Source organism: Gymnogyps californianus, chromosome Z (assembly GCF_018139145.2).
Source record: "Gymnogyps californianus isolate 813 chromosome Z, ASM1813914v2, whole genome shotgun sequence".
In the NCBI taxonomy this organism is placed as follows: Eukaryota; Metazoa; Chordata; class Aves; order Accipitriformes; family Cathartidae; genus Gymnogyps; species Gymnogyps californianus.
The window spans coordinates 5971881-5993246 of NC_059500.1; the positions used below are offsets into that span (position 1 = coordinate 5971881).

The 21366-nt window shown below is 37.3% G+C and overlaps 1 protein-coding gene across 1 annotated transcript in view; it reads left to right on the forward strand.

The window, feature by feature from the left end:
* EDIL3 (EGF like repeats and discoidin domains 3) overlaps positions 1–21366 on the forward strand; it is a 269430-nt gene that overhangs the window by 241351 nt on the left and 6713 nt on the right. The window contains exon 10 of the mRNA XM_050913442.1: positions 13118–13273. Coding sequence (XP_050769399.1) covers positions 13118–13273 — 156 coding nt within the window. The remainder of the gene's footprint in view (positions 1–13117; positions 13274–21366) is intronic.

Consider the following 21366-nt stretch of genomic DNA (forward strand, 5'->3'; position numbering starts at 1 on the left):
TTTCTGTTAATGCCTGTGTTTTTTAAAATACAGTTTTCCATGAGAAAAATGAACATTTTCGCTATTGAATACCATAGCAAATTTGAAAATCATGTTCTTTCACTGAGTCATCTGATATAAGCACAATAATCTGTTGCAAGTCAGTACACAAATTACTGCTGATTTGCGTTAGAGTAATAGTGGTATATTTTCTGCTGCCTACAGAGCAAATAGTTAGGAAACAGTTCACTCCGTGGAACCGCAATGCATGACTGAGAAACATCTACTTACAGTCAGTGGAGAAAATCTGTAAACTGCATAACGGTAATTTTTTACTTGAATTCTTGATAGAAAACTCTACTTAGCAGACAGTCTGCTGCAGTGATAAGCCAAAGATCTTTTATTTCTGTCTGCCAGCCAATGTAATGCTTTGCTTTCTAGTAGAAGGTAATTTACATTAAGACATCTTTTTGTCTAGACTTTTTCCTGGTAGATGCAATTGGTAGATGTTCAAGTTTATTTCTCTGATTTACACGTTTAAAATTATTTTTTAACCACCAAAGTATGAAAGTGGATGTGTTACAACATCTCCCACACGCTTGAAGTTGACTGAAGAATTCTGGTTTTGCCAAGCCTTCCACAAAGGTGCAGATTCTTTGACAGTAAACACTGGGGTTTAATAAATGAGGCTTATACCACCTCACAGAGCAAGGGCTGCAGGAGCCATTTAAAGATTAATCTTTGAGAAGGGAACACTGGGAACACAAGGGAAAAACAAAAAAAGCAAGAAATATCTGATGGATCTAAAAGGAAAACACATCGCCCAGAGCTGAAAATATGTTCTTTTCAGATTTCTTAATGCTGTGATTTCACAGACTTCTCTGTTTGTTGGTGCTCAAAACTTTTAAGTTAGGATTTCAGCTTCATTAATAATTGATCATCTCCTATCTTTCTGCTGTTTTATGGCAGACCAGACTTCACCCTCTGTGGTATGTGTGCAGCTCTTTGTTAGCTGTAACAGATGTCAGTGGGGGTTGTGTGGGTATGTGCAAATGTAGAATTTTGCAAATATTCTGCTTTAGATATTACTTTCTTTGGGATCCAGCCTTATTTATTATAGAAAATAGTTACGTTTTTGAGAGGACTGTGTTTGCTTTTCTAGCCATATCTATACATTTCTCTTTTACTATCTTTGGTTCAAAAAATAGTTGTTTTCTTCTTTTTCAAAAATGTTAGTTGCAATTATTTGTAGCCAAAGTACTCCTAGGGAATTTCGGCACTCTTCATATATTGAAAAACGACTCAAATGTTTTTACTAACCTGCTCAGTGTGAACATGACATAACATTTGTTGTCACCTAAATCGTTAATATGTTAAGCATAGAAAGCAACAAGCATGATTTTTGGAACATATGTATATTTATTTATACTGGAAATGGTGGCAATATTCTTTAATACTTTTAACATATCTACAAAATGACTTTTGGGTGTCATCTCAAAAGATATGGCCATTGACAATCATTGAGTTCATTCTATTTATTTCAGGAGGGCTTAGAGAAGCTTTGCATGTGGGAACCTACCCTAGGTTGTGTTTAAGTTGTAAATAACATGCACATGTGGTTGGTTTGTTGTTTTCTTCAGTGGAAGTACTGTAGAGCATAATGAAGAATCAGTTGGAGGTGAGTGAAAGAGAAGGGTAAAAAACACCAAGCAGGCTCAGAAAATCTGTGTGCGCCCTGCCAGAAGGTCCGTTTCATCCAGTTTGACCCTTGGATGCTATAAGTTCTGGTTACTGCCTGACCATTGGTGGCCTCTGGGTATATCAAAAGAAGGGCTCTAGCTGCAGATCCCTTTCTATAACCCTGGAAGTGTGTTGTCCAGTGTTCTTTGTGGGGAGCCATCAGTTTTGAAATTATTTCCAGCCTCAGTCAGCTAGATCCTAGCTTTCTTAACCTTATAAAAAATATTTTTTGACCCTGTTGTGGTGTTGGATGAGAGGCTGAGATGGATATATTCATGCGCCAACCTTCTGCATTATGTTCTTTTCATGTTCTCACATGGGTTAGGGTGAAAAAGTGGGAGTGTTTTAATTTTATAAATGTGAAGAAAAATAATAAAATAATAATATTATTCAGGGCCAATTTGAGTTGTAGGGGCCATTCACAGTCAGTCATTTTCCTAAGGAATATGGTCTGTTGAGGCCTGAGGAGAGATACTTAATTCCTAAGTAGACGTAACTTCAACCACCAAGCTCCATGTCCACAGACCTCCAGTCTTCTGTGTCACTTTCTTTTTCAAACTGAGAAGAGTATGGATAAGCTTAGGAAATAATTTGTCTGCATTGATTTACCCTGTTGCCTATGCACCAAAGCATCAATACCTCTTTGATTAATTATTTAACAGTACAAACGATGGAATAGCTGTCAATTTTTTTTTAAATGAAAAATCTTTTAACAATTGAGATGCTCTTTTCATTTTTATGAAAAGATATGGAAAACATTCTAAGTGAAAATGCAGCATTTTAATTTTTGCTATTAAATTTAAAATATTTTGGAGTTCATATTTTCACTTTTATACCTGTTCTTATGAAAATGAAACAACTTTGTAGATAATTTTGAACTTCAGTAGAAATTCATACCGCTATTAACATGGTCAAACTTTTAATTTTATGAAAACTATCACTCAAATTTCAGAGACAAATCAATTTTTTATCACTTCTGAATACTAAAGCTCTGGTTGCAGATCAGCTTTACTTAATATTTAATATAATGCAGTTTGAATTAACTGCTACTGCATCTGTGGGTTCCAGTTTAAATCTGGGTTTGAACTGTTTGGAATTTCATTTAATCCAAGTTCCTTGTTGAAAATCTGTATGATATTTCCCACTCAATCAGTTTTTGTGGAACTTTCATCACGAAAGCTCTAGAATGGAATATATGGTAAAAATGGTAAAAGTTACTCAATTGTTACTTTTATCTGGAATGTGGAAGTCCATTCTCATGACCCTTCTTTTCCTTAGCCAGATCAGAAACTGAACCTGGGCCAGGCAGACCTAATGGCCAAGATACTGATCAACTATTTCAAAGCATACTTCTTCGTCTTATATCTCTCAGGATGTTTTTCTTCCATTTCTGACAGTACAAAGTGATTTATTTATTTTTTTAACTTTGGGGGAAGAGGGAACTATTTCCCTGTTTAACTCCAGGCTTGGTCAACAATTTTAGCAAAGCATTAATCCCTTGAATCAGTCATGCCTTGTGCTTTCCACATGCTCCGCAGTAGGTGCAGAGAGCCGATAAGCGTCACAGGGTATTTTGAAAGCCAAGAAAATACGTCTGTGTCAGATCAAAGGCAGAACTGAGTCCCAGGGTTGGATACAACCTGCCAGTAGCCTAGTCCTATTTTGACCAGAGGTCTGTTTACGAAGCTCTATAATAGGGGCTCCAGGGTGTCCTTTTGACTAATAACAGATAATCTTTCTTATGTCCTGGAGAATGAAGATTAATAGACCTTTTAATTGTATTCAAGCCAGTACATTATAAGATTATTGCCTTAGAAGTGCCAAGCCATTTAGTCTAAAAGGAAAAAGAAACTTGATTTCTTCTGTAAACCTGGAGAAATACTCTAGCTGAAAAAGCCAAAGCCAATTCCTACATTGTAGTGCACCAATCTTGTGTATTTCTGCTGGTCATTAACAGTGTATCACTGGAAACAAAAGCCTGTCCTATCATTTCAGGGGGGAACAAAAAAAAAAAAAGCTTACTATTGTTTTCAAAGTCTGGTAGCACAATTTTGACATTTTTAGTTTACAGCTACAGCAGCAGAGCTGTATGAAACAGGTTATGCATAATAATCCTGGTTGACAGATGGGCAAAGTAATTCTTAAAAAGAATAAAAAGAATGGCTGAATGATGCTGTCTTGGCTGCATTTCCTATGAAAATAAGAGTCATGCACTCAGAGCTTTTAAATACAAGGAGGAACTTTCAGCCTAAACCCCACTTATCTTCTAGGTAGATTTAACTTTGCTTACAGGCAGGTTTTCGTTAGTATTTCAACAGTTCAGTAGTTATATTAGTTATTAGTCACTTCGCAGTATCTTCTGTGCAAGCTTATCTTCTGTTTATTTGTTGATCTATAGCCCGGATACTCACAGATTATTGGGACATTTTTATGTACTGCAGAAAATATTTGCAACATTATTAATCACCTGAGAAAAACCAACCAGGTGAAAAATGAACTTCCATATTACCACCACTATTTTTCATTTTAAAAATAATATGAGCTGCTCATGCATAGGTGAGTCCATTTTTGATCCCAACATTTTTACAAAGATATTTATCAGTCCTCCAATAAAAAGTGTCACGTCATCCTCCCTACTGAAAACAAAGCAGAAGTTGCAGTAATTCATTTGTAGGGAAGGATTTTGCTTTCCCAGGCATTGCATCACCAGCCTTTGATTTCAGTTTAAAACCCGTAATGCACTGAAAACCTCAGACAAATGAAATCTGAGATACTTAGATTTCTCCTGACTGCAGTTCAAAAGCTGACACTGTTTAGAAGTGCTGGTATAAAATCTTAACTTCCTCATTCTTCACATTTCTGGTTATCAAGTGTCATTCTGAAATTTACAGTTAAATAGACCACGTTTCCCCTGCTTATATTCCAAGTTTTCTCCTTTCTGTGTCTGCCAGTATTTTGCTGCTCTTTTACCCACTCCAGCACCTGCGATTCCCTGCAATGGTCTTTAACAGAAAACTAGGGAATTCACACTGGGACAGAGCCCACAGAACTGGCATGCAGGAAATCTTGCTGATAAATTTGCTCATCAACTTGAGATATATTTTAGTAAAATAAGGAGAGGTAACAGAACTCCTTTCTTGCTCTTCTTGCAACTAAAGAGAGTGGAGCATGCCTGTCTCAGGATGATCTGTTCCTTATTCATTGATTAGAGGAAAGACAAGCAGAAATGCAAATGGTCGATATTTTTCTTTTTTTTTTTTACTTTGGTAATTGTTCTTTTCTGTGTTTTATTTTCACCTTTAGTCATAGTCAAAAGCTTTTGATCAAAAGTTACCAGCATCATTATTGTTACTACAGCAATAACTGCTTTAAATTATATCTTCCAGAAATTAGACTCCTGAAAGCTACTTCTTATTATCATCCAGTTTTATGCAATCTTTGCTTTTAAAGGCATGTACCATTATGTAAAGAACTGAATATAAATGAAATTTTTTTCCCATTTCCATATCTATTTCTAGCCATAACTAGGTGCTGAGATCAGCGAATTGTACTGCACAGTCACTGCTTGCAGCAGTGTTCAGCTGAAGACTTGACAGAAAGGTAGCATAATACACTGTCAGTGTGTTGTATCACGCACTACTCACGATCATATTCGTATTTTTTTCTCTCTTTTTTTTTTAATGGCTAAGTATTGTTTTGTCCGTGGCTTTCCCACAAGAACTCCAGTTGATTGATCTAACACAGAACGGTATTACAGATTTTATCAACTCTTGAAGTGTACTAATGCAGCTCAAAAGTTTCTTCTAACTCCACCAGATGTCTAAGCCTGCTTAATCACTGGTAATTTAATGAACTATTTTTAAATCTCTTAGCATCATCAAGGACTGATAAGCTTTGAATATTCCATAGCAGATAGAGAGACTATTGCTGTTTTGTTAATTGTTTCTTCACTGTTGGTGACCAATGCAATCAACTATGTCATCTCTACGAAAATCCTCTAATCACATTTACAGTAAAAATACTCCTGTACACAGACATGAAATATTCAGTGTTAGGAGGAGAGTTTATAGATTTAATCATCACTGATGTTTTCATTTTGAAATTCTAAATTTTCTTTTACTTCAGACTACATTCAGACCTGGATATACCGAATACTGCCATTTCCCATGAGGACATGAATACTCCCTGATAAGTTGTGGGAGTTACCAGCACCCACAGGAGTCATTCCAGTTTGCAGAATCAGTATGAAAACAGTATTATATCTCGTGTGTGCTGCAGGTGGGATTTACCAGTGTGCCGATACGACGGCGGAACATCAACTGCCTTGAGTTCCCATAGGAAATGGGTAGCAACTCCCTTTGGCGCTTTTGAAAATCCAAATCCTAAGGCTAACATTTGCTTTTTTCTTTTTTTTTTTTTTTTTTACATTTTAAGTTTGACATATCAATAAAATGAGATTAGTCATGGTATAGTAAAGTGTGGTTATAAAAAGTTTCTCTGTAAGAAATAGATACTGCTCTTAAAATGGCTATGCAGTTGATCATATCCATCTGATTTATCTGAATTTTTACTAAAATGCTGAAAAAATTCTATAGTAATTGAAGTGTTTCTTCTCCTTTTCCTGTAATGTCTATGTAACAGTGATTACTAAGTACATAAATACATTAATGAAGGATTCACACAGTCTGTACTCTTTAAAAAGTAGCTGCTACTTAAGGACTTGCTCGTGGAAATGAAGTGACCTGTGAGCTTGAGTGTGTGTCACTTCAAAAATTTCAGAATAATGGCCTGAGATGTATTTTTGACAGTCCATGGAGATTTCAAGTGACATGCCTCACACCCCAGTTTCTCACTTTTAAATTGTAGTGGGGACAGCTGACGGTACATGGTGTTCTTTCTAACTTGTTTGTTATGTGCAGTTGGTGCAGTCATAAAGCTATTCAGAGGGAACGTGGTCTTTAAGAAGAGGCAAATAAGAGTAAATAAGAAAATAAGAGTCATATTTATTATCTTAGTGTAGAGGACTACAGACATTAAAAATATAGTGGCACAATGTTAAAATAATGTTGACGTTCTAAGCTTAAATTGAAAAAGAAGCAAGCAAAACAAACCCCACATTTTTAAAGAAGAAAAAGAATGGCACTCCCATGTTATTTCATCTGAAAACAACCCATCTCTACCTGGGTTCATGAGAAGAAGTTTAATTTTAAACATATGCTAGCAAATACAGACCCAATTAAATGTAAATACATTTTATTTTATTTAGAAAGAATGAAAAACCTTTATAGTGGAATATTGAACAAAATGCTCTGAAATGCTTCTTCCTATCACATCATTATGGCTTCTTCTAGAGCATTTCCTTTTGTCTCATAACTTATTTTCTTACTAGTGTATATTTAAGTGACTATACTAAAAACACTCTGCTACATATGATGCTGTAATGGAAATTAGATTTCTCTACCAAGAGTGTATAGTTGCGTGGTGGTTTTTTTCCTTCAAAGTTTTTAGATGCAATTAGGCATGATGGATTACAGTTTGTTTTTTGCAGGTTGGTTTTTTTTTTTAGTATGAGCCTTTGGAAAACAGCCTGAAATGCTTCATAGTTTACAAACAAGAAATGCTGCTGAAATGTTGTTAGAAACATATAGATGTTGCACGTCTGCAGCAAGCGTACTGTACCATCACCAATTTTCCTTTTATCTCCAGTGTTTGGGCATGGAGGAGAATGCTAAGCGCCTGCATCTGATGCAGTAAGATAAGGAGAGCTGCAGTTCTGCCTTTATGCTGTAGACACTGCAAGCCTGTCCCTCCTTTTCTTAGGCTTGGGTGCAGACAGCAACTGAGTGTGCCAGTTTACCCTGCAAAAATCATGAGTCAGGAGGTGTTAAATGAAGAGTAAATAACCTGCTAAGGACAGATGAAGTTCATTAGACTGTCTTGGTGGTATTCAGGTGCCCAACCATGAGTCTCTAACATTACCTTAAGTCTCTAACATTACCTTAAGCATCCCAAAATATCCAAGACCTCCTTGCAAGACCAGCACATGTGATAGGCACCTTGGTGAAATAGCAGCTGGAGCCCATGCTGGCCTTCTTTTTTCAATCTTTTAAGGTTAAGTACTGCCCCCACCTTGGCAGTGCTTCCCTCTTATTCTCATGAGCGTTGGATCCAGGTTTCTTTCTTTTGATCCCTGGTGCTTTTAGTCCAAGGGACCATTTTATTTGCCAAATAGAGTAGGACTACCCAGAAATTCATCAGCGTTATCTGGCAACAAGTGATAAAAAAACAGTCTACAAAAACCACAAAGGTAAATAAAAGAAAACCTGGCAGAAAAAGGACATCTCTAAAATTACAAGAAAAGCTGGGCATAGGATTAGCGATACTGGGAGCAGAAACATACTATCTGTATAAAGACGGGACTAAAATGAACATTTGAAATAATTATTAAAAAGCATTATTGAACTAACCTTAACCCTCCGCACTCCTGAAATCTTCTACCCCATCTTTGTCTTCTGCATCTTTGAATGGAAGCTGAGATTGTATGTCCCGAGATGAAGAGATGCACAGCTGAAGGTCAAGTGAGCCATCTTACCATTATCTTCATTGTGAAATAGGATCCAGTGGCCCCTGGATTCTGAAGATTCTTTCTTCTCCTTTAACATTCCAGTGTAGATAAGGAGTATGTTATTTTTAAAGACTGTCTTCACTTTTCATGCTTTGGTTCACATGATGGAGTATCCTCACAGAGCATGAAATGGATTCCTTTCAGATGAAATTAAGCCAGAAGATGTGTTTCAAAAGTTGGTCTAGACTAGTGGGAAGTAAAAACTCTGCAGCACGCACTATGTAGACATCCTGTTCTCCATATCAGCTGCTTTGCTTTACAGATCTGTGCCCATTGCACTGTGCTGCTTGTCAGTGTAAACGCAGCCTGTGCTTATTGGTTTCCCAGTCTCCAATGCTTTGGGCAGTGTGGCTGGGTTTTGCCAGGTATCAGAGAATCACAGAACGGTTGAGGTTGTAAGGGACCTCTGGGTGTCATCTGGTCCAACCCCCCCCAATCAAGCAAGGCCACCCAGAGCTGGTTGCCATGTAGGGCCATCTAGATGTATCTCCCCTGTTAATGTTTGAGGTGCTGGAGACTTCTGCAATTTCTATCTTCTTGAGGCATGTCTTCTTGTAAGCCAGAGTCACAGTGTGTGTTTCTATTCCAGGAGAGACTACTTGAGCTTTGTGGTCACTCAGCTTCCACATGTGTTCTCATTAAAGCTACCCACTTCCTTTTCTGAGTCCTGTCCACAGGTGGCTTATCATTCATTTGCTCTCCTGCCTCCTTAATAGTCCCAGCAAAAGCCTGGGGAAACTTAATTTGTTTCCACCAACTATGTAGAAGAGGGAAAAGGAGTGGGGAGGGGATGTTCAGAAAGTTATGGTTGATACTTCATGGCACATCTGCTCCACTTGTACTGAGCCTCCTGATACAACAGAGACCCAAGCCAGTAGGTTGTGGTAGGCAATGCATCACCATGAGGACTATCTTGAGTCCAGAAGCAGTACAGCTGTGCTCAAGCACAGTGCATGCAAATGCAGTTGTAGTGCTTGCAGATCCAAACTGGTGTATGGGCAGCTGTCCCAAATGTCTAGAAGTGTCTCATCTTTACATTCCTGCTCTTGGGAGAAGTGAATGTTGCCAGGTAGAAAGTCGCTGCATCTATAAGTTGCAGATCTCAAGGAGTTCAGGTGCAAAGGTGGCTATATGAAGATTGGGCACATCTGCATAGTCAGATGCTGAGGGTTGAAGTTTATTAGCTCCAGACTACTCAGAGCAGGGACAGAGCATGCATGTGACTGTTTTCTCCTGATCAAGAAGACCTACTTACAGTACAAGTACGAGTCACTCCATGTTCAACTGCACACTGACACAGAGTTCATGCTATGCATCCGTGCAGTGGTTCATTAAAAATGTTTCATACTCAGGTGGATTTATCTTTGTGCTTTTCTTAAATTAATTCTCCTCCAAATCACACTGAATCGTCTTTAACATCTGAAGCAAGGTGGGAAAAGGGAGTAGCTGTAGCCCGAGAGAGTTCTTTCAGACACAAGATGTTAAACTGCTTTTTGATCAGCTGCTTGTAGAAATGTACATTAAACTGTAAACCATGGTTCTTCTTGTAACCAGCTAATGATCCTATCAGTCGCAGACTAATTGCCTCTACCTCGTTCTAAATTCTGCTGCATTGAAAAAGCCAAAGTCACATTCTGATCCTGTTAATGACATTCAGCTTTGAAGAGTACATAGTGGTTGTGTGTTAATTCAACTTCTCTCCCCGGTAATTTGTTTGATTGCCTGTTACTTGCAATCTGCACTAACTGAATAAATGTGTTCTGCGTCCTGATGGGAAGTTGTGACTTTCGTTTAAGCTATTTTAATGCAGATGTTTTGCCTAGAAATTGGTGTAAATTCTTCTCACCTTTCTGCTCTAAAGTACTTTCAATAGGAAGAATGAAAAGCAAGGGTGTTAACCCTTTGTAGAAGGTAATAAAGCAAGAGGGTAAAAGCTATATTTCTTTAATGCTAGGTTAATAGCAATCTTTACTGCCTGAAGGCTTCTCATCGGCTTATGAATGAATAAGTAAATAAGATACTAAAGTATGAGAAGGAGATGCTGGTGCTATATCCTTTTATTCTTTTCCTCCATCTCCAGCAATACGTATTGTCTGTACTGTCAAGACCAAGACCTAGAACAGAGTCTGTCTATTCATTACTTCTTTTTTTTTCATTTTTTTAAATATCATACACACACACAAACACACACACATATTCTACATAGTGCTATGTAAGTCTTTCAGAAAAAGACTGAACATATGCCAAATTACCTTTCACTTCCCACATCATTTTTCTGAACAAGAGTACAAGGCCACTGGATATGTCCTATAAGCACAAAACAATTGTTACTAGGACATTTTTATTAACACTGGATCTGTGTGATAATAAAGATTTATTGTGATTTTACCTTTGAAATTCCCTGAATCTTAATGAGATTTTTTTTCTCCTTGTTCTGAATTTCAATGAGAAATACTCTGAGTGTCATGGCCATGTTAAATATTTGTGAAACCCTTTTAGATTACTTTCAACATTTTAAAAATAACTGATTTTATGGAGGCATTTTTTCAAGTTAACAGGAGAGACATTAACTTTTAGTATAAGAAGCATTCTCTGCTAAAAAGAGGTTACACTTGTAAAATGCTCATGTCAAAATTATTTATAAAGAGAATCTAAAGTTGACTCTGAAATGTTTAGTTCAAATGCTGCCTGAGAGTGTGGACCAATTAGTGATTCCTTACCAGATCAGCCTTTTTGAAAAACAGACTATTCATTTAGACTCCAAAACATTTGGAAGCAAGGTCTGGAGACCTGGTGTTTATTATTTCATGAAAGACTTTTACTAATTAGCAGTGTTCATTTCCCAGAGGGCCACTTAGGCTATGGAAGCAACCCCCCCTGCACTCCTTACAGAAGAAAGAAGTCCCTTCAGGCCGTCCATGAGAGCATCCAAAGCAGACTTCTGCTCTGAGTGATCGTTGATTGAGTCCCTCTGTCTTTCCATTGACTAAAGAGAAAACAAAAGGAGTTTTGCCTCTCAAGGATGCCCCCTTCATATTCTGGGGTGCTCCTCTGAGCAACATTGCTGCTATCAGATGGCAATAAATTAGTTCATTCTGGTAGAACCAAAACTCTTGGACCATCTGCGGACAGTGACATTTTCCACTTCCTGTCATAGTGTCTCAGTATTGAAGCTTTTAAGTTACTCCTTTTCTTAAAAGGATTTGCTACTCATTATTTGCTACCTGTCTTCAAATGTTGGGACAGGGGTCCTCAGTCTTCCTTGTCTGATTGCTCTAAAGAGTCATTTTTCTTCTTCTTTCCTTATAAATGTATTCTTACACTTTTCTGTGTTTTCTTCTTTATAGAGTCCAAACTGTAGTGTCCATCTTTCAAAGGCATTGGCTTGGACTAGCTGACTTCTTATGTTTGTTTATTTTTCCTTCTCTTCTCATGATTAATTCCTTATGCTTTGTATCACATCTATTCTTCTGTCTTGCCCCACATTCCAGTCAAAATCTAGTTTGCTCAGGGGGCCTCAGCTTCACAAAATCGCAAGACTGATCTTCAGCATTTGATCAGCCAGAGATTCTTTATTTCTTCACCTTCTCTTTTTAATTTTTTGCTAGAAAAACATATCACTCATCTTTTCATGAAGTTCAGCACTCCTTTCATTTTACTGTAATATTTTTACTATTAGTCTCTCTTGCCTGATTTAACGGACAATATTAAAAATGCCAACTGCTTCACAGTCATTTATTGTTTGAAATAAATCTACCTTTTTTCTTTTTTTACTGGCTTGCCGCATTGCTGGAGAACACAGAATGAAGCCTCAGTTTTACCTTCACATTTCAAGAAAATGTCAATTTTGATAGGGAATTCAACTCCTCCATTCTTCCTCTAAAAATACATTATTAGGTCAATTTACTTCTGTTATTGTATTCTGTTCCTTGATCATTTTAATCCAAGGCATCTGGCCCGAATCTGTTACATTCAGTGTTGGTTTCTGGTTCAAACGAACTGATCACAGATGTGCTGACCCACGTGAAAGCCACTTGAAAGCTCAGATTTTATTAGGCTTTAAGATTCCTGCCTTGCATTTTTAAAAGTCTTGTGCTATGATTATAAAGAACTCAAAAAAATCAAGGAATGAAAAAGTCAGAGCTTTAGAGGTAGAAAAAGAAATAAAGGCCTAAAGAGAGAAGAAAAGTTCAGCACGAAAAGAAGTGTGATAGCAAATGTTTTAAAAGACTTAGTAAAGCACAGACTCTGTTACTGCAAAGGAAACGGAGAGGCACTTGGGGAATCAACCTCTGGCATATTGTATTCTGATTATTAGGAGCACATGGGAACACTTTTTGGCTACAAATGATTTGCAGTGAAGACTGCTGTTTTGTTGGGACCGTGTATGGCACCTAGCACAATGGAAAATGGTACAAGATTAGCCCTGTTGTGCCATTAGGTGGTATAAACAATAAGGAACAAACAGAAAACAAAAGTAAATTGACTTGGAGCTTGGAGAAGGAAAGTTATGGTCTATAGTGTCAGCATGCGGTGGGCACAGTTGCAAAGCAGTGCAAAGCCGCCTCTTGGACTGGGTCCCCTCTCACCATGCACTAAGGGGCTTCTTAACAACCCTGGGTTTTCCTGCCTGCATCCAAGAACTGTCTGAGAACAACGTGTGACATGCTGCACCGTTTTGCTTTGGTGCGGTGTAAAGTCAGACTGCAAACAGAAACTGTTCTAATTACATTCTTCTGTGTTTTGTTTTATTTCTGTTTTGTGTTTGTTTAGGTTGACCTGCTTGTCCCTACAAAAATCACTGGCATAATTACCCAAGGAGCTAAAGATTTTGGTCACGTCCAATTTGTGGGGTCCTACAAGCTTGCTTACAGTAATGATGGGGAGCACTGGATCATATACCAGGATGAAAAACAAAAGAAGGATAAGGTAAAGCAAAGAGAAAATTGGTATTTCGGTTGCATTTACACAGGACTAAATCTGTAGTAACTCCAGTGCTGGAAGCCTGTAGATTGTTGTATGCTGCCTGCTTTATAGGGTTCCATATGCATAGGATCCCACAGATAAAAGTCAAGGTGAATAAAGAAGAGTCATATAACACAATGACATTCACAGTGCAGTAATATCATATGTATCAGTGCAATGCACCTGATTTAACACTATTAAATATGGGACATAAAACTTTACAGTTCTCCATTTATTGGAATTATTTCTTCCTTTAACTCTAGAGGAGAAGTTATATAAATAGCGGTTTATTTGTATATTCAAAAACAGTGTCTCAGTGCATATTTTGATAAGTATGCACTGTTTTCTGTAATTTTCTGTAAAGCACATCTTTAGTGTACATCATTACCTAGACATTTTGGATTGATTTTTTTTTTTTTCCCTGGAAATTAATCACTAGGGTTTCAAATACCCAGTGGAAAGATTATTTTTTATTACACTTTTAAATGAATACAAAACATAAAAAGTTTCACAACTTATTATTTGCAAATGTTTAGAGAGAGGCGCAGAGAAAGTATATGTTTACTGATTGATTTACCTGGAAGCATTTAACTTTTCTCCTGTTATTTAGGATATTATTCATTATACTTTTCCTTTAAACTCTATAACACTTTTATACTGCAAATACCTGAATTCAGAATATCATCTGTTAAGAAAGAGATTACAGCATATGCATTGCTTAAGGGAAACGTTAAGCAAGCTGACAAAATGTGAATTATTTATTAAATATCTTAGTGGGATTATGTCTGACTGAAACAAAAGATATATTAATAAAAATACCAGATGGCTGATATGTCTGATAATGCATGTCTCAAATCTGGTGTTTTTAGCATCTATGTTCAGGGTGATAAATGTTCCCACTTGCACTTATTTTTCTTAGAATAAACAAAAATTCTTCAGTAAAAAATTAATACCCTTCATATAGGTCAATTAAATTCATTTTTTTGAAGTGATGAGAAATCTTTTGATATGTATTGATATGTGTTGTATGAGTACAGGTAGATCTATTGATGAGGAGTTAGACAACTGCATCTCTTAAATTTCACTGGTTTTAAATGATTGATCAAATGTACACCCATTTATTAGGGGAATGTGTCCTAAATTACTGGATTAAATATGTACATAACTGTATGTGTGTGTCTGCATAGACATGTTATGTTTGTAAGATTATTATCCAAAGATGACACTGTAAAGTCCCACTCTTAAAAGCCAAATGGCAGTTCACTGTGGTTTTATCCTGCACTGAGCTTTTTCCACATCAAATTCTAAAGGATTTTAGATAGGGAAAACAAAATCGGTTGTTTTAGCCATCCAGCTGAGAAGGTCCTGGCACCAATGATTATGGATGTGTCTAGTATAATTGGTTGTCAGATAAAAATTGGAAACAAACAACTCACCTTTCATAGACGTACCATAAATGCATTCAATATAAATGACAGATAGTCACTTCAGTACTTTGTACACATCCCATTTTAAATCCCTGGCATTTAAAAACAGAAGCAAAAGATCTGCTGTGGAAGAAATGTCTTCTCCAAGCCAAACTTCTATTAGTGAACTGTTGCATTCATTTTACTGAAAAAGAGAACACGCATTCAAGTCTCCTGTGAGAAACACAGTAACAGTCACAAGCAATCTAAAAGAAAATGCACTCTCACTTAACAGTGCTGTTCCAGTCTACACTTGTTTATAACATTTGCCAAGGCAATTAAATTCTTTTTGCTTTCGTCATCAGCTGGATTGTTAATTGCTATACACATGTTCCGTTAGGAACAATGGAAAACTCTTAATCATTGTCTTATTAAAACATCTCACATCCCATATTAATTAACATCCCTAAGAATAAAATAGATGCATATTATTATGATTCTTTAACAAATCAAGAGCAATTAAAAGCAGAATGTGATCAAATACACTTAGCTGGAAATCAGAAGTTACAGCTTCTCAATTTAAATTTGTACAAAATAAACAAGATCACTTGATATGAGTCTAGACCTCAGTCTTTGATACACAAACATTAAATCCAAAATATCTTTGCTATTTTTAATTTTTTCCATGTGACAAAAGTCTGGAAAAGTCAAAAGCCTGATGGCAGAGTCTGACATTCCAGAAATGCTAGCTCTCGGTCAGTGAACTTTATAGGAGGTAGGACTGGAAAGGATCTCGAGACAGCACCTAGACATGTACCTCTTGACCTATGAAGAGACTACCCTCCTCTCCTCCCGTCCCCCCTGAGGTCTTCTCAGCAGAAAATGGGATTCAGCAACCCCCAAGTCCCTTCCTGCCACCCTAGGAGTAGGTGCAAACAGTTCATCGTTAGAACTAAGGCTTAATTCATTCACCTGTCCTTCACTTCATACAGTGCTCATAACCTGCACCGTTCTCCATCAGATTATTATTTAGTATGTTCATAGAAACAGCCAGTGATGAAAATTCTACAATATAAGCAGTCTACTCCAGTGTTTAAATATCCTTAAAGGTGGAAAGGTTGCTTATCCCCCTCCCTGCAATACACCCACCCTGTCCTCAGAGGACACAAAAACCTGATTTTATCTTCATCTTTTCGGACAGTTTGTTTTGGTTGAAGTATGTTAACCTATTTCTTCTCAGTTTCTTCTTGGGGAAAAAATAATCTTTGTTCTTTCAGTCTTTCCTCGAAGGGTATGTTTTCTCAACCTCAGATCATTCTTTCGCGTTCTGCTTGGACCAGCTCTTCTTGAAGTATGGTTTTCCAAACTTGTTGTAATCTTTAGCACAGAACTACTGCCTGCTCCATCATTCTCCATATTGTACCTGTGACATTGGTTATCACTTCCTAAGGTTTGGCATGCTACTCATCATTATTAAATTGCACCATTGATCGTCTGTGCATTTCTCCAGTTTGTCAAGACCACTCTGAATTTTGATCCCACCTTTCAAAATGGGAAAAGCTTGGCCACATCTGCACTTCTAACAAGCAAATCTTTTTCCATCATCCATTTCATTACTGAGAATACATAAATTGCATTCAGCCAGAGGCATGGAGCATCACCTAGTAAAACCTTCCAGTTTGACACCAAACCCTTCATCACCGCTCCAGCTAGGTGTGTGTCGATGCAGTGTGCTCTGATGGGTTTTGCCCACTGGATGCGTATAGCACCAGAAATACTGGCCGCACTCTGGCCTGTGTGCAGTAGAACAAAAATATAAATAAAAAATAAAAACAGCTGAAGAAAAAGCAATGCTGTGCCTCATCCAAGGGGAGCAGAGGAGAAATAGCATCATTGGTCCTGTCTGATAGTAACGTCCTTGCACAGGATCCACAACAATTTGCTTAGCTTAAGTTAAGATACAAGATCTGGCCCAAAATGCAAGAACACTGTAGAAGAAACCATGTTTTCACAGCAAAGTGAAACTTTCATTAAATGTTTCTTCCATCCCCTGGAGATACAGAAGGGACATAAAAGATAGATACTGGCAACTATCAACAGCAGCAAGCATAAATTATTCATAATTTACCCTCATTCATTCTATTTATTAACTGAACATCTTGATTTCTTCTATGAAGGATAGGATATATAGATTTCTTATTTCCTCTGCAGGTGGTTTACTCATCCTATACTCATTCTGTGATTCTTGTACAGTCATCCAATAACTTAGGAGAAAGATGGTTCCAAAAACTTTCAGGAAAAGGAAGACAGGATAAAAGAAAAATAACTACTTTTAAAGTAGTTATTATTTAACATTTTTTATTTATTTAACAAAATATGTCATTTTACATTCTGGAAAAGCAAAGATAAAAAGAATGTCTCAGACACAGAAATTATGGAGATATTGGTAGGCTAGCAATAATGATTTGCAGATGAATATTGTGACTTTACAATGCATTGAACTATGAGCTAAGAGCTTAATCCTGTCTGGTGCTGAATATCTCACTGTTCAGCAGTTTACAGGATGAGTCCTAATGTATCAGCAGATCTCAGTGAATTCCTGAAGCTATTCACTTCTGCTTCTGCATCATTTGTGAAGTTATTTTACAAAGGAAAAAATTATTGCTATCTTATATTCACCAGTGCACTATGTGCAGCCTGTATCTTTGATCAACCTGCAACAAATTAGTTGTTTCAAACAGAAGGAAATATGGTGCTTAGTTTTCTTCTTTGCACCATTTCAAATGGAAAAGCTGTTCCAAGAACAGTGGCTCCTGCAGCTCCTCTTTGGCTTCTGCTATTTTAACGGCCAGTCATTTGAGTTCACATCTGTGCTGAACTTCTGTGAATGCAGATGAAAAGGTACTGGGGGAAAAAAAGCATATCTTTAAAAAACGAAGCCTTTCTCATTCATTTTAAATAGTTTGAATGAGTTGCCTGGAAAATATGAAAGCTTTTCCTGTTGTCTTCAAGAAGCAAAATAAATTACATTGCAGGCTGGCAAGTAGAAAGAAAATATATTTTAGAAGAAGGACCAGAGCTAATAGCTATCTTGTTTTTCTCAACTAGAGGTCAGTAGCTCACTATGCCTCCAAAGCTAAGGACATCCAAACCAAATTTGACCTTTTTTTTTTTTAATCACATTCCACATGTGATTTATAAATTGCACAGCCTGCTGTCGATAACTCAGGGCCAGCTGCAGTGTCAAATGGCATTTTAGAGGCTGTTTTTTAAAATAAGATGAGAACATTTGAAAGTAGCCTAAAGGAGTCTAGCAGTCTGCAGCACTGTCAGTCATTATCAGCCATCAGCAGTGCAATTAACTGCAGGTAGACAATGTCCAGTGTGCAAATGGCCACTGGATTTGTGCACAAAATGATGAACTAGTTATAAGTTATATGCTTTGCATGTCTAGTTAATTGCCATAGCAACAGAAGACAGGAACCTACTTATAAATGAAAAATATTAAAAAATTAAAAATCTTTCTGCTAGATTTGCTAATGGTTTTGCTGTGTGGTGTTTAATTATTATAATACCTGGTTTACATTGATAGCTTCAATTCCTACATATAATCTACATACTTGGCACAGTCAAAGAACATTGCTTTTAGTAATATTATTTTTATTATTATTATTTTATACTATTATTTAAAATAATATTTCTAATCTAACAGTATTTTTTTTTTTTTCTGCACTGGTTTAAATTACGAGTGACTTCTATTACTTGCAGCTGAGTTAACATGATTTGTATCAGATGAAGATCTAGCCATACTCATTGGAGGTTGTGCCTCCAGCAGACATATCTCTCTCCCTCGTACCACACTAAGAGCTGAAGGAAGACAACATGCTCATATTAACAGTGTCTACCTTGAATTTCTATAAGCATTTCTGGAGGGAGGTTGGTCTTCAAAATATTTCTCTTTTTGCTTGGCTTTGAACCTTCTATCATAAAGCACTTGTAAACTTTGTACAGTGGACTAAATTCCCATTTTAGTAGCATCAGTAGATAGATCAAGTGGAAAAAATAACAAGAATGTGATAGTATGTTTCACGAGTTTAAAAGTTTTATCTGCCTGGTATCTATTCTGAACTTGAAGAAATAATAAAGGTCATGTAATACATATTCCTATTCATGTATCATGCAGAGGGAAAACCCAGTCCTTCTCCTGACACTGGACTCTTTTGCATAGCTATCCATTGCATGCCAACCGACTGCTGACTCTTCAGCCAGTCCCGGGAAAAGTGCTTGGTGAAGAAGAAAGGAAGATGGCTAAGATGAGCAGTGGAAAATTTACACCCAGAGACTTTATGTATACCAACTGAAAAGAAAGAATGTCTTTTTTCTCCTCTTAATCACTCCAAAAACATATGTGCACACACACACACATACATGTGTTTACATATGTATACATGTATGTTAAAAAAAAAACCCTCCCCAGTCTTTTATAGTGGAAAGCATCTTCCAAGGGATGGAGTATGCCTGTAAACAGTAGCTCTACTTCTGGTGAGAAATCAAGACATCTTTCACCATCTTTTACCTAGTGTTGTTCGCTTGTAACTCTTCATGGTGAAAAGGTGTCGTGGTTTAACCCCAGTCAGAAGCCAAGCACCACACAGCCGCTCCCTCGCTCCCCGTTCCCTTCCCCCTGCTCCCGGTGGGATGGGGAAGAGAATCGGGAAAGAAGGCAGAACTCATGGGTTGAGATAAGAACAGTTTAATAACTAAAGTAAAATATAAAATTAACAATAATAATAATGAAATATAATAATACTAATACTACTAATAATAATAGTAATGAAAAGGAATATAACAAAAAAAAAGGGGGGAAAGGAAAAAAAACCCAGTGATGCACAATGCAATTGCTCACCCCCTGCTGACCGATGCCCCAGCAGCAATCCACCCCTCCCGGCCAACTCCCCTCCCTGGGCATGAGGTACCATGGTATGGAATACTCCTGTGGCTAGTTGGGGTCAGCTGCCCCGGCCATGCTCCCTCCCAGCTTCTTGCACACCTGCTTGCTGGCAGAGCATGGGAAGCTGAAAAGGCCTTGGCTTAAGATGAAAGTCCTTGGCTGTTCAAATCTGCAAATTCCCTTTCTTGCTTAAGCAAGTCTTCTTCAATGAATAGTAATAAAGAAAAAAAAAGTTTCCAAAATACAGGAATATGGCTGTCAAAAATTGCTTTTCATGCAGCTTCTTTTTAGATTTTAAGTGAACAGTGCCCCCTTTATTTGTCCGAACACTGAGGTGTTCTGCACTGAAGCAAACTCCAAACAGAAGCCAGGTCTAGCTATTCTTTTAAAATAATTTGCCTCTAATATAAGCAGGATTAACTGCTCCATGAAATAACGTTTAAAATATTCTGCTCAGAATAAAAAATATGGTTAAGGTACAGCAGACAACATAGTGACTTCACCATCTGAGGCTTGACTATTAAAGGCTTGACTATTGAAGTCTTGACTCTCAGCCATTATCAGAAATAGCAGGAACCAATAATGCTATGGCTGATGCAGACTTTTCATGTCACTTAAGTTTCTGCAAGACATGAGATCCAGAAAGATTCTCTGTGGAGAATCAGAGTCCCTGAATTTTCATCCTCCATACACACCCATTGACACAGCACCACAAACAATCTTACCCACTGCAGCCACCTCTTAATGAGTCCTGTTGATATGCCCTAAAACCTGGGCAAAAAATTCCACTTTTCCCAAGCTGCTATTCTTCAGATTCTTCTTCTAAAGCATTCTGTCATAAAACATACAATAGTTTTCTTTTTAAAATATGAATCAACTTACATTGTCGTTACTCGGATTTGCTGCTTATGCAATAAAACACTTAGTTCTATTGAAAAATCTCAGTGAATGGTTGAAGGCGAGACATCCAAATTGCTTGTTGGACACAATTATAAACAAGACTTGTTTATATTTCAGAAATCTTTTTGTCAGAGAATATCAGTACATATTTTCCAGGTTTTCATTTTCTTTTGCACGAGCTGATCATAAAATTAGTTATCATACTTAAAAGTGCAACAGCATGCATTTTCTACTTTTTTATTTTAATAGCAGCTGTAAGAGACTAAGCTACAGAGGAGCTACACATATGTGTGTGGGGTGTGTATGTGTAAACTTGCTGAAGCTGCTGAGTAAATGTTTTAGCAAGTTACACCTTTTAAGTATGCAGACTGACATAAATAGATATATCCACTGTAAAATCTTTAACATTCTGCAACAGGATTGTCAAAAAGCAGGAGCTTCAGTCCACTTTTACCAACAGAGGCACCTTGTAACATGGGAGCCACTGGGCCGGGGAGGCTGAAGCTCTGTCCAAGGGAGGGAGCATCCTGTAGCAGATGACTAGAGAAGAAAAAAATGTAGGGCTGTTATTCTTCCTTAGTGTACTTTCCCAGCCTCCGGCTTTCTTCTGTGTGTATCTTTAATAGCCCCTGGTGATTTTGCCGCTAACAATTTATCTGATCTTTAACAGTAGTTAAAGGCTGTGGAAGGTGTGCCACAGTTTAATTATGTGTTATATGGGGAACCGTGACCTTTAGGTGGCTCAGGACAAACCTGCTATCATTCCTTGTCCCCTTGTGGCTCTGGTAAGGGGACAGTGC